We start from the raw sequence: 12589 nt of genomic DNA, 5'->3' as shown, positions 1-12589 counted from the left end.
TCTCATTATTAGGAGTCTGATCTCATACAATTCTCAATAATCATAACTTTTTATCTCGCAATCATGACTTTCCGATCTCATAATTGACTTTTTATCTCCTAATTTACCGTAGACTTTTATCTCGTAGTTATGACTTCATCACATAAGTATAACTTTTTATCTCCTAATTTGGATTTTTTTAAATCCCATAATTCAACTTTTATATCATAATCATAACTTTCTCATAATTATGACTTTCCTATCTAATTATGATTTTCTGACCTCATAATTATGTCTTTTTATCTCCTAATTTAGACTTTTAGCTCATAATTATGAGATAGTCATAATTTTTTAATTTTTTCTCATAATTTTGACTCTCATAAATCAGATTTTACCTCATAATTTCTACTGTTTTTATCTCATAATTATGACATTTTACCTCATAATTTGCCTTGTATATCAGAATTATAACTTTTTATCTCATAATTTCGACTTTCTATCTCATAATTCTGACTTTCCGATCTCATAATTGACTTTTTATCTCCTAATTTTGAATTTTATCTAATAATTATGACTTGATCACATACTTAAAACTTTTTCTCTCTTAATTTAATTTTTTAGCTCATAATTTGGAATTTTATCTAATAATTTTGCCTTCTTATCTCATGATTATGACTTTTTATCTCGTAATTTGACTTTTAGAACATAATTACAACTTTCATATCTCATAATTATGACTTTTATCTCATCATTTGGACCGTTTAGCTTATAATTATGATGTTTTACCTCATAATTTGATTTTTATATCGCAATTAGAACTTTTTATCTCATAATTTAGACTTTCTATCTCATAATTATGGCTTTCCGATCTCATAATTGACTTTTTATCTCCTAATTTTGAATTTTATCTTGTAATTATGACTTGATCACATACTTATCACTTTTTATCTCCTAATTTTGATTTTTTATCTCATAATTTAGAATTTTATCTAATAATTTTGCCTTCTTATCTCATAATTATGACTTTTTATCTCATCATTTGGACTGTATAGCTCATAATTATGACCTTTTACCTCATAATTTGACTTTTATATCGCAATTATAACTTTTTATCTCATAATTTCGACTTTCCGATCTCATAATTGACTTTCTATCTCATAATTATGACTTTCCTATCACATGATTATGACTTTTTATCTCATAATTATGACTTTCCTATCACATGATTATGACTTTATGCCGTGATTTGACTTTTATAACATAATTACAACTTTCACATCTCATACTTATGACTTTTTTTGTCATCATTCGGGCCGTTTAGCTCATGCTTATGACTTAGCGCTGGGTTAAGGGTGTTCCATAGTAAAAGAAGGCATGGGAAAAGAACCGGCTGCTCCAACAAACACTTGAACAGGACGCATTCGCGCACATCCAAAAACGCCGTTTATATCGACGAATAAACACGCCGACACCACCCTTGGCTGCAAAGATCGTTTTAAGTTGCACATTTTATTTCCTTCATCATACATCTTTCTCCGAGGGCACAGAGAACATGTATATATATATTTTTTTTGCGTGTTAATATTTCCCCAACATGTGGTATGGACTGCAACAAACAGCACATAAAGTGAATGTGGCACTTTGAAACTGGACTCCCGTGCGAATCGGCTGTTACTACATTGACAGACCGGCCGACTACGATTGGGCAATACACGTTATTGTATATCACATCCATCTTTTCCATACATATACATACATGATATTAACATAGTCTCACATACAAAATACAGGACACGGATGACAGGCTTGGCCCCTTGTGGCTGTGCTTGGCGTCTGTACATCATTCCGATTCATGCTTTTATTTTATTATTTCTTTAAATACATCAACACTGCCCGAGATTGACAAATGCGCAAAAAACATGTGGAATGGAAGCATCGCTAATGGGGGGGGGGTTTGAGCAAGCGCACAGAGGCTCATCGCCTGCGCCGCCCAGTCAGGAAATCAACCCTGCGCTTGCGGATGTTATTTCTTTATGGGAAAGGGAGGAAAATGCGTGGGAAATTCCAGGATCATCACGAGGAGAAAATAAAGCCTCTGGATTTGCATTAAAAAAATGCTCTGGAAGTAGAAAAATAAATCGCTTGTAACAAAAAAACAAAACAAAAAACGGTTAAAATCAGGCAAATTTCCTTTGAAAACATGACGCTGAGTTAGTTGCTGCAGGACAGGATGGCGGGGGAGGGGGGGAAGATCCTTTGTTTAAATAAAAGGCCACAAAGAAGAGAACACTGGTTCCACGTTTAGTTTACTTTCTTTTCTTTTGAGCCATTTATTGGCATTCTAGAAGAACGTTAGATGAGAACCCCCCCCCCCATTTTACTACATGAAAGGTCCTTTTTCGGGGTGAAACTTCGGTCACCTCTCTCATTTGTTGACTTTACTTTGAAGAGAAGAGGTGGTAAAATGGTCGCTCCTCTGGTTTTTCATGACATTAGTGAAAAACATCCTTCCTCTGACCCACCCCTAGCTAGGTGCAACCACCCTGTGCATGGCCCCACGACAGGCTTCGCTACACATCCTACACTGTAGACAGGAGCTGTCTATCCATCCGTCAGCTACACGTATGGGCGTTTTAGCATTTTGTTTTCCCAACACGCTGAACTAGCGTGACCTCGCTGCTAAACTGTGAGCGTAGTGTTGGCACTGTAGCTCATGCTAGTCTTGCTAACGTTTGTGTTGTCTACTTTCTCTTTCACGTTATCTATTACCAGAATATGAGATCTCTAATACACTTGCAGGCTGCAGTTGGTTAGCTTAGCTTAGCACAAAAACCACTATTATTAACTCATCTATCATTGGCTATTAGAACCAATTTTGCTTGCTTAATGCGAAGCTAACCAGCTGCTGACTCATCTGAAGTTCAACAGGAGTGCAAATAAGTCCCACAGAACGGCAAGGTTTTTTTCTACTACTAGTGATTAGTTTTCTTGTGCCGCACTCCCGTTTCTGGTCACTGGGAAGTTGGGCATTTGCGACCTCTGGTGAGGAAAAGTGCATTGGAACGCCACCAAAGATGACACAAGTCATACCTGCCTGTATAGCAACAGCTTTGCGCATGCAAACCGGTGCGCAGATGTTGCATTTCCGACTCTAACGGCGTCTAAGCCCGTTTCCGCCACTGAAAGAAAAAAAATAATTCCAATGGTAAATCCTAACAATGAGATAAAAAATTGAAATAATGACACAAAAAGTCACAATAAGGAGATAAAAAGTTCTAACGATGAGATGAGAAGTTGAAATGACGAGACACCAACTCGGCATTTGCCGAGTGCCACGTGTCAAAGAAGGTGGCACATGCGCAGTTTGGATCTCGTCATGTTGACCTTTTCTTATAATTAGGACTTTTTAGCTCATAATAATGACTTTCCTGTCTCATAATGACTTTTTATCTCAGAATTTCACTTTTATATCAGACATTGTCATTTTATCTCATAATTATGACTTTATCTCATAATTATGACTTTTTATCTCATAATTTCACTTTTATATCAGACATTATGACATTTTATCTCATAATTATGACTTTATCTCAGAATTATGACTTTTTATCTCATAATTTCACTTTTATATCAGACATTTTGACATTTTATCTCATCATTTCAACTTTTTATCTCATAATTAGGACTTTTTATCTCATAATTCCACTTTTATATCAGAATTAACTTTCCTATTTCATAATTATTACTTTTTATCTCATAATTCCACTCTTATGTCATAATTATAACATTTTATGTCATACTTATGACTTTCCAATCTCATACTTTAGACTTATCTCGTAATTATGATTTCATCACATAATTATGACTAATTATCTCATAATTTGGATTTTTATCTCATAATTTCAACTTTTTATCTCATAATTTATATTTTTCATGTCAGAATTTGGACTTTTTGTCTCATAATAATGACTTGATCTAATAATGTTGACTTTTTATGTCATCATTTAGAGTTTTTTCTAATAATTGTGCCTTTTTACCTCATAATCATGACATTTTATCTCATAATGGCCTAAATAATTTTGCTGTTTTATCTCATAATTCCACTTTCATATTAAAATTGACTTTTTGTCTGATAATTATGACTTTCCTATCCCACAATTATGTTTTATCTCATAATTGAACTTTTATATCATAAGTATAACATTTTCTCTCATAATTCTGACTTTCCTATCTCACAATTATGACCGTTTATCTCATAATTTTGACTTATCTCATACTTATGACTTTATCACATTACTTTTTATTATATAATTTAGATTTTTATCACATAATTTGGATTTTTTAATGTCATAAATTCAATTTATCTCAGATTTTTGATTTTTCATCTCAGAATTTTGACTTTTTGTCTCATAATGATGACTTTATCAAATAATGTTGACTTTTTGTGTCATAATTTCGACTTATTTTCTAATAATTGTGCCTTTTATCTCATAATTATGACTTGTTATCTCATGACTTAAATAATTTTGCACAATTGGACTTTTATATCATAATTATAACATTTTTTCTCATAATTCTGACTTTTTCTCAGATAATTATGACTTTCCTGTCTCACAATTCTGACTGTTTATCTCCTAATTGGACTTCTATATCATAATTTTGACTTTCTTATGTCATAATTATGACTTTTTATGTCATCATCTGGACTTTTTACCTCCCAAGTGTGACTTACCATTGGGATATTTTGTTTCTCTCAGTGTCGGAAAGGGTCTTCCAGGCTTAAGGAATAAAAGGAACGGGAACAGAAGCAGGTGCGCCTGTGCAAACGGACAATCATCGATGGCGAGGTCACACGGCGTGGACGCCTTCGCCAATCACAGTAGAAATGTAAAGCTGTACACTGATTCTTGTTGAGAGGTTTTAAGGCAGACCGTCCACTCATCTTTGCTGCACGTGTGATGTCAGCGGATGAGGCGGCGGGCGGGCGGATGCTCGGCGTGGAAGGGCGGAGTGCTTTGCGGGGCCGCAACAGGGCGGGTGGAGGCTCCTGCTTGGTGTGGAGTTGGAGGCGGACTCTGGGTCAAGGCACTGGATGAGAGAGCCGTCTGTGGGGCTCTGGTGGTGTGGTGGCCCTGAGGGACTTTGTGCTGCTGCTCCTGGTCGTCTTTATGGCCGAAAGACTTCCACCGGCTGCTCTGGCTCCATCTTATCTGGAAGGCAAAGAGTATCAGCCTAAGATGTCATTGACAAAAAGATGTACACTTTAATCCATACTTGCGATAAAAGGTAATGAACGTTTCATTGGCGGAGGTGATTAATGTAAATAATTAACATCTTGGTCACTGCTGGCTTCCTGCGACGGACTAAAACAGAGAACCTGAATCTGAGCTGCATACACGCGAATGATATCGACCGCAAAGAGCAAAACAAAAAAAGCCCCAGAAAAGAGAAAAGCGCCATTGAGTGGTATTAAAAGGAGGCGACTTCTTCTCGGTGGATAAAACAGCCTTGGCCTCTCGTTGTGTACGCGTCTCCATTTGGCCGCTTTCCATCTAATGGAGCTTTTCAGCTAATTTGTCCGCCGGCCGGCTCTTGTATTCGCTTTCGCTTCCATTCAGCAAGCACGCTCTTGTCTTTGCACAAAAAGGCGTCGTCCTGTCTCGCACGCACACGTACGGTCGCTTTGACTTGGCCGTTGAAAGAAGTTTTTTTTTTAATTATTATTTTCATCAATTAAAGAACATAGCAGACTGCAATGAATTTATAAGGGGAAAAATGGTCCCAAATATTATTCGAAGCAGCCAATAACACATACAGGTACTACTCAGAAAATTAGAATATCCTGAAAAAGTTGTTGTATTTCTGCAGTTCAACTTAAAAGGTGAATTTGACATATTATATAAACAAATAATATGCAAATCAATATATTTCAAGTTTGTATTTCTTTGGATTTTGCTGATCAAGTCTAGCAGCTTAAAAAAAACTCAAATTCATAAACTCAGAAAATTAGAATATTACATAAAGTCAATGTAAAAAAAGGGTTTTAAATACAAAAATGCAAGGCCTCCAAAACTAAACTCTTGCACCTGTATTTAGTACTTGGTTGAGACCCCTTTTGCCTGAATAACAGCCTTTATCTGGCGTGGCATGGATGCTACCAGTTTGTGGCATATCTCAGGGGTTATGGAAGACCAGCATACTTCAATTGTGGCCTTTAGCTCTTCTTTATTGTTTGGTCTCTTCTTGTACAGTTTTCTCTTGACAATGACCCACAGATTTTCTATGGGGTTCAGGTCAGGTGAGTTTGCAGGCCAATCAAACATGGTCGTTGAACCAGGACTTTGTACTTTTACCAGTGTGAGCAGGTGCCAAGTCCTGCTGGAAGATGAAGTCTGCATCTCCATAAAGCTGTTCATCTGAAGCCAACATAAAGTGCTCTAAAATGTCCTGGTAGATGGCTACAGTTATGTTTGACTTCATGAAGCACAGAGGACCAACACCAGCAGCTGACATGGATCCCCAAGTCATCACAGACTGGGGAAACCTAACATGCATCTTTTATCGTGCTCTTCTCCAGTCTTCCTCCAGACTCGGTGACCTTTGTTGCCAAATGAGATGCAAAACTTGCTCTCATCAGAAAAGAGGACTTTTGACCACTGGGCCACAGACCAGTCCTTCATTTCTCTTGCCCAGGAAAGGCGCCTCTGGTGCTGATTACTATTGAGGAGAGGTTTGACAACAGGAATTCGACATTTGAAGCCCATGTCCAGCATCCGCCTGCGTGTTTCTCTTGAAGCAACAACTGCAGCATCGGTTCACTCCTTATGACACTCCCCCACACTTTTGAATGGCCCTTTCCTGACAACCCTCTCCAGCCTGTGGTCATCTCTCTGGCTTGTACACCGTTTTCTTCCACACTTCTTCCTTCCACTTGACTGTCTACTCTCAACTCTCAATTCTCATTGACTCTCAAGTCAATGAGAGTTTTCTGCACAACTGTCAGATCAGGAGTCTTCCCCCCCATGTCTGAACTCTTCGGAGCCAACCTAAGACAGACTTTTTCAAGGCTCAGGACCCTTTTGCAGGTGTTTTGGATTACTTGCCTGATCAGAATTTGACTCTTTGAACCTACAGAACTGATGCGTTTCACAGTATTCTAATTTTCTGAGTTTGTGGGTTTGTGGTTTTAATAAGCTGAAAATCTTAATCAGCAAAGTTACAACAAGGAACTGCTTGAGAAATGTCAATTTGTGTGTCACGGCTCAGTAAAATTTGTTGGTGTAATCTTTTATGTTAAATTGCCAAAATAAAACAACTTTTACTTGATATTCAAATTTTTTGGGTAGTACCTGTAAATACTCCATTTTATTTACACTCTTTCAGTTCTCATCGAGTATATTGGAGCTTTAGTGGGATTTTTCATAATACATGATACATCTCAATTCATGAGAATATCCTTGGAAGCTACATTTAGTTCAGTATTTCAACTGAAAAAAACATGAAATGAAATGAAAATCTTTCATTTAACTTCTGAAATCAAGTAGCTTCACCGCTTTTCGTGGGGGTTACGTTCCGGGTAGGTAGGACGAGCTGGTAGCTAAACATACTTTTGCATATCACAGCACACAACTATGGGGCGTTCAAGGACCGCCGAACAAAGTGCAAAATCTCAACGCTGGACGAAAGAACATTATCAGTGAAGCATAAAGACATAAACATGTAAAAATGGTGGGTTTATCTGGATTACCACGTATTTGTACATGATTACCCACTTATGGTGAATGAGGTGTGTTGCCTGCGGAAAAAAATTGCCATCATTCAGAGGGAAAAATTAATTTTGATCAAAAATACGCAAATTTGCAGGGCCGTGAATGTGCAGGTATACACTGTACCAAAATATACTAACTTTTTTGGCTAAGGGTAATCACATGATCCAACTGTTGTTTTTACCCAGCGGCTTTATTAACTATTTTTAACTATTACAGACTGAATAAAATGTGTTTTCTGTGGAAAAAATGCCCTATTTAATCAAAATTGTTTTGTAATAATTAAAAATATCTATCATTCAAATATATATATATATAATTCTATTTTTTTTTAACAAAAATCTGCAAATTTGCAGGGCCGTGAATGTGCAGGTATCCACTGTACCAAAATATACTAACTTTTTTGGCAAAAGGTAATCACATGATCCTACTGTTGTTTTTATCCAACGTCCTTATTAACTATTTTTAGCTATTGCAGACTGAATAAAATGGGTTTTCTGTGGGAAAAAAATGCACTAATTACTCAAATTTTTTAAAAATAATTTTAAATATATATCATTAAAATATATATATATATATATTTTTATATTTTATATATATGATTCTATTTTTTTTTTAACAAAAATCTGCAAATTTTCAGGGCAGTGAATGCTGCATTGTGAATGTATTCCAGTTTATTGAGATGCACTTGGATCTATTTTTTATGACTGAAATTATATAAAATATTTGAATTTTAAAAGTAAAAAAAAATATAATAATATTGGAATAATTATCTTTTGAACACGATTGCAAAATATAAATGATAAAATATATTTATACAGATATTATTATTTTATATTGTACATTGTATATTATAGAATTATATTTTTTTCATAAAGTATATAAGTTTATATTTGATTCAAAATATATGATTTTATTTTTAAATATACCATGAAAAAAGTGCAACTTATAGTCCGGAAAATACGCTATAGAGTATGTTATATTTTTAGAAAACATACGATTTGATATTTAGGTTTTCTAGGTTCAACTGCCCCCCTTCTAAGAAAAGGGGGGCAGTTCCGAACTGGCAAAAAGAGCAAGAGGTGAATAAACTGCATTACCTTTTGAAACCTTGGCAAAATGTACTCTTTTTTTTGTTTTTTGTTTTTGCAAATACAGCATTTTTATGGCCGCCGTGTTATCCGAAAAGAGCTTGCACAGACGTACTAATGTGCATTTTCCCAGAAAACTACAAAAATCCACACATGCAGTACCTTTCAGCGGAGGGGCCGGCAGCTTCCTCCTCTGATGGCGTGACGAGTCCAGAGTTTGAGGCTGCAGCGTTGGTAAAACGATGGTGAGACTCCCCGAGACAGGAGAACGGCGGGCTGCATTTGAAGCGTGTTGACATACTGTACCTTCGTTTTTGGCTTCAACTTGGAGAAGTGATTGCAGACGGTCACATTCAACCCGGCGGTTTTAAGAGCCGATATCCTGGCCTCGATGTTGGATATCTAAACATGGACAAATCACAGCCACATGCGCCGTGAAACAGGCACCTAAGATCAGCTGCTGTATGGATGCAATGGCCTTACGTGACACACGGGAACCTCGCGTTTCATACCCCCCATTTTTGGTGAAAATGATGAAAGAACAAACTGCATTTCAGCTTTGTGATATACTGGAGGTGAAAAAGCCTATTTTTAGCATCAACTTTGGTCTTTTATTCCCATTTTTGCTGCTTTTTTTGTAATTTTCCAAATATTTCAACTTCTCAATTATATTCTTTTTGTAATATTATGACTTTGTCAGTATTTTGGCTTTATTCCCATCATATTAGAAATTTTCCCCAGCTAATTTTCCAAAAATGACAACCTTATTTTGTTTTGTTTCTCCTAATATCACCACTTTAAAAAAAATACTGTTTTTTCTTGAATATTTCACCTAAAGTGAATAATTGCGACTTTTTTTTTGGTTTGAATACAACTTTTTTCACATAATATTCTGACTTTGTTCTTGTAAAATTAGTGTTTTTTATTTTTATTTTTTTTATTTCAAGATTCAAGATTCAAGAGTTTTTTCCCAACTATCTTCACTTTCTTCTTGTACATTTTGTAAATTATGACTATATTATTATATTTACACTTTATTCTTCTGATATCAATACTTTTTCCTCAACATAACTGACCTTTATTGATTCTTGTTTCTCGTAATATTACAGTATTCTTGTAAAATGACATCTTTTTCTGGTTAGAATACAACTTTTTTTCTCTTAATATATTGACATTATTCCCGTAAAATTACTTCTGTTTTTTCCATTTCTGGAAATGGAGAAAATGTGCTTAAAAGTGCTTCTCGTAATTATGACTTTATTCCGATAATATTTGGACTTTATTCTTGTACTTTTATAACTTTTTCCACAATGTAATTTTCCCAAAATGACACCTTTATTCAGGGTTTTGTTTGTTTCTCATAATATTACAACTTAAAAAAAAAACAACCTAATTTTGCTTTCATATTTCAACTTTATGCTCCTAAAATGATGTCATTTTCCTCATAATATTATGTTATTTTTGTGAAATAAAGGTTTTTGTCTTAAAATGACAGCAGATTTGTCCATTTCCTTGCTATATTACATTTTTTAAATGTGCCACGGGCCAATAACATAACAGCTGCAGCCGCCATCGGCCCCCAGGCTGCCCTTTGGACACCCCTGTGGTAACTATACACATATGAGGATTATTGTTTTGGTCAGTTTGTGTACCTGCAGTTCAGACTGCTGGACCTGAGCTGCAGCAGTGGCCACCTGGTCCTCCAGGAACGCCAGCTCCGTGTCTGAAGTCCCACTGCTAATACTGCGTGCACACTGCTCCAAGTCCCCCAGCGCCCCCTCTAGGCCATACACAGCACCGGCAGCCAGGTAAACCTACAGCACACACGAGGGGAGATCCTTTCACGTCAGGATGAGAATGATGTGATGGTGTGCGGCAAAGCTTCCCGCGCTTACATTCTCCTCCATCCTGGTGAGCCTCTGGTCCAGTCTTCTGCTCTCAGAGCTGCAGGTGGCGCTCTGAGACTCACAGGGCGTGCGGCCTTCCCCTCCCGCCTCGCCGATCAGCTCCTCGGTGGCGTTGAGAACCTTCAACACCTCCGTGGTGATGCTGCACAGAGAGGCCGCCGAGTACTTCTGCACATAGAGACGGTGGAATGGGGATGCAAGGATGCAAGAAGAAACATCAACTATAGCATTTTCTAGCTAACATTTTCACAACTTTGCAAGTGAAATGCATGCCTCGGGTTGAAGACTGCGCGGCCTTGCCCATAAGATTACATGAAGATAGCGCAATGTCAGTCACAAGACTCATTTTCTGCGTTGGAGCGAGCGCCCTCGGGGGGTAAACACGCTCACAGACCAGCACTGGCCAAGCAAGGGAAGCTCTTTTGTCAATACGGAATTAATCACAAGCTGAAACTTTCATCAGCGGCCGTATTGATCCCTCTCAGCGCGCGCTGACAATGTGACAAAAGGCAGAGCGAAGACGGAAGAGGATGCGCTGCATACCCCCCCCCCCCCCCCCCCCCCCCCCCCCCCCCCCCCCACACACACACACCCACCCACACCCACCCACCACACACACACACACAAAGGGAATGAAGTATTAAGCAGATGAGAGGCAGGAACCTTTTATTTCCTGTTTGGATCAGCGGCCGTCAAAAGGCCTTAGAAACACAAATGGACTTTGGAAGATGAATCGAGCTCATTGGTTGGCGGACAAACGTGATCCAGCTTGAATTGAGACACTTTTTGTAAGAGTCGGACCAGCCGATATAGGTCACACACATGACTCATCTTCAGCACCTTCGTGAGTGTTCTTGTTTGGACCGATCACTGTACGTCAGCTCCACCTACACCATTCAGGAGACATCATGCTAGAGCATCATGCTAGAGCTACAACATTTGGAGCCTTTTTTGAAGCTATAATAGCGTAGCGCTTTCCACCATTACACACTGTTAACACACTGTATGGAGAAAGATAAATACCTCCCTCAAACGCAAATACAGACATTTTATTGCGTGGAATTTCCTGGAAAGTTGCTTGCTGAACTTTAAATTACATTAAAATTGACACAAAATTCCATTATTTTAAAGAGTTTCTGGGTTAACATAAAAAACATTTATTATACATATATAAATATACATACATACATACATATATATTTATACATACATATATACATACATATATAATAAAAATATGTTTGGCAAAAAAATTAAAAACAATGACAAATATTTAATTATTATTAACATTGAATAATTTTACATTTTAACTAATTGTAATAAAAAATAGTAATATTTTTATTAATAATAATAATACATGAATATTGTTTTAATTATTAAAAATATTCATTTGTTATTAACAAGTCAAAGTGAATAATATAAAATAACCAAAACTGGAATAAAATGAATATTTACAATGATCATTTATATATGATATGATATATGATATGATATGATATTATATCATATTATATTATATTCATATTTATTTATATTATTATTATTTATTATAATAATTCTCAACTAACTCCAAGATAACATTTTAAATTTAATAGAATCATACATTTGGGTTTATTATCAACAAACAAACTGCTTTTCAAATATGATCAAAGTAGAACCAAAATGAAAATCTATTTTCTAAACGTATTATTAAATAATACAAATAATAATAATAATGATAATAATAATATTCAAATAACTAAACAATCTTACAATAAAAAAATAAAGTTTATAAAATGCATTAAAAACTTTAAAATGAGTATAATCAAAACCAAAAGTTTTTTTTTTTATTAAATCAAAAATAATT

The 12589-nt window shown here is 36.1% G+C and overlaps 1 protein-coding gene across 4 annotated transcripts in view; it reads right to left on the bottom strand.

Moving 5' to 3' along the window:
- Positions 1-1469: 1469 nt before the first annotated feature.
- myripb (myosin VIIA and Rab interacting protein b) overlaps positions 1470-12589 on the bottom strand; it is a 106015-nt gene continuing 94895 nt past the window's right edge. For all 4 annotated transcript variants that reach the window (XM_054765238.1, XM_054765240.1, XM_054765239.1 and 1 more), the window contains 5 exons: positions 10732-10911; positions 10489-10650; positions 9143-9238; positions 8999-9059; positions 1470-5189 (listed from right to left, as the gene is read on the bottom strand). In XM_054765238.1, the coding sequence (XP_054621213.1) occupies positions 5146-5189; positions 8999-9059; positions 9143-9238; positions 10489-10650; positions 10732-10911 (543 nt within the window). In that variant the 3' untranslated portion in view covers positions 1470-5145. The remainder of the gene's footprint in view (positions 5190-8998; positions 9060-9142; positions 9239-10488; positions 10651-10731; positions 10912-12589) is intronic.

The sequence above is a fragment of the Dunckerocampus dactyliophorus genome, chromosome 21, assembly GCF_027744805.1.
Source record: "Dunckerocampus dactyliophorus isolate RoL2022-P2 chromosome 21, RoL_Ddac_1.1, whole genome shotgun sequence".
NCBI classification, from domain to species: domain Eukaryota; kingdom Metazoa; phylum Chordata; class Actinopteri; order Syngnathiformes; family Syngnathidae; genus Dunckerocampus; species Dunckerocampus dactyliophorus.
The sequence above is the reverse complement of the archived record's forward strand: the minus strand, read 5'-3'. Positions and strand labels throughout refer to the sequence as shown.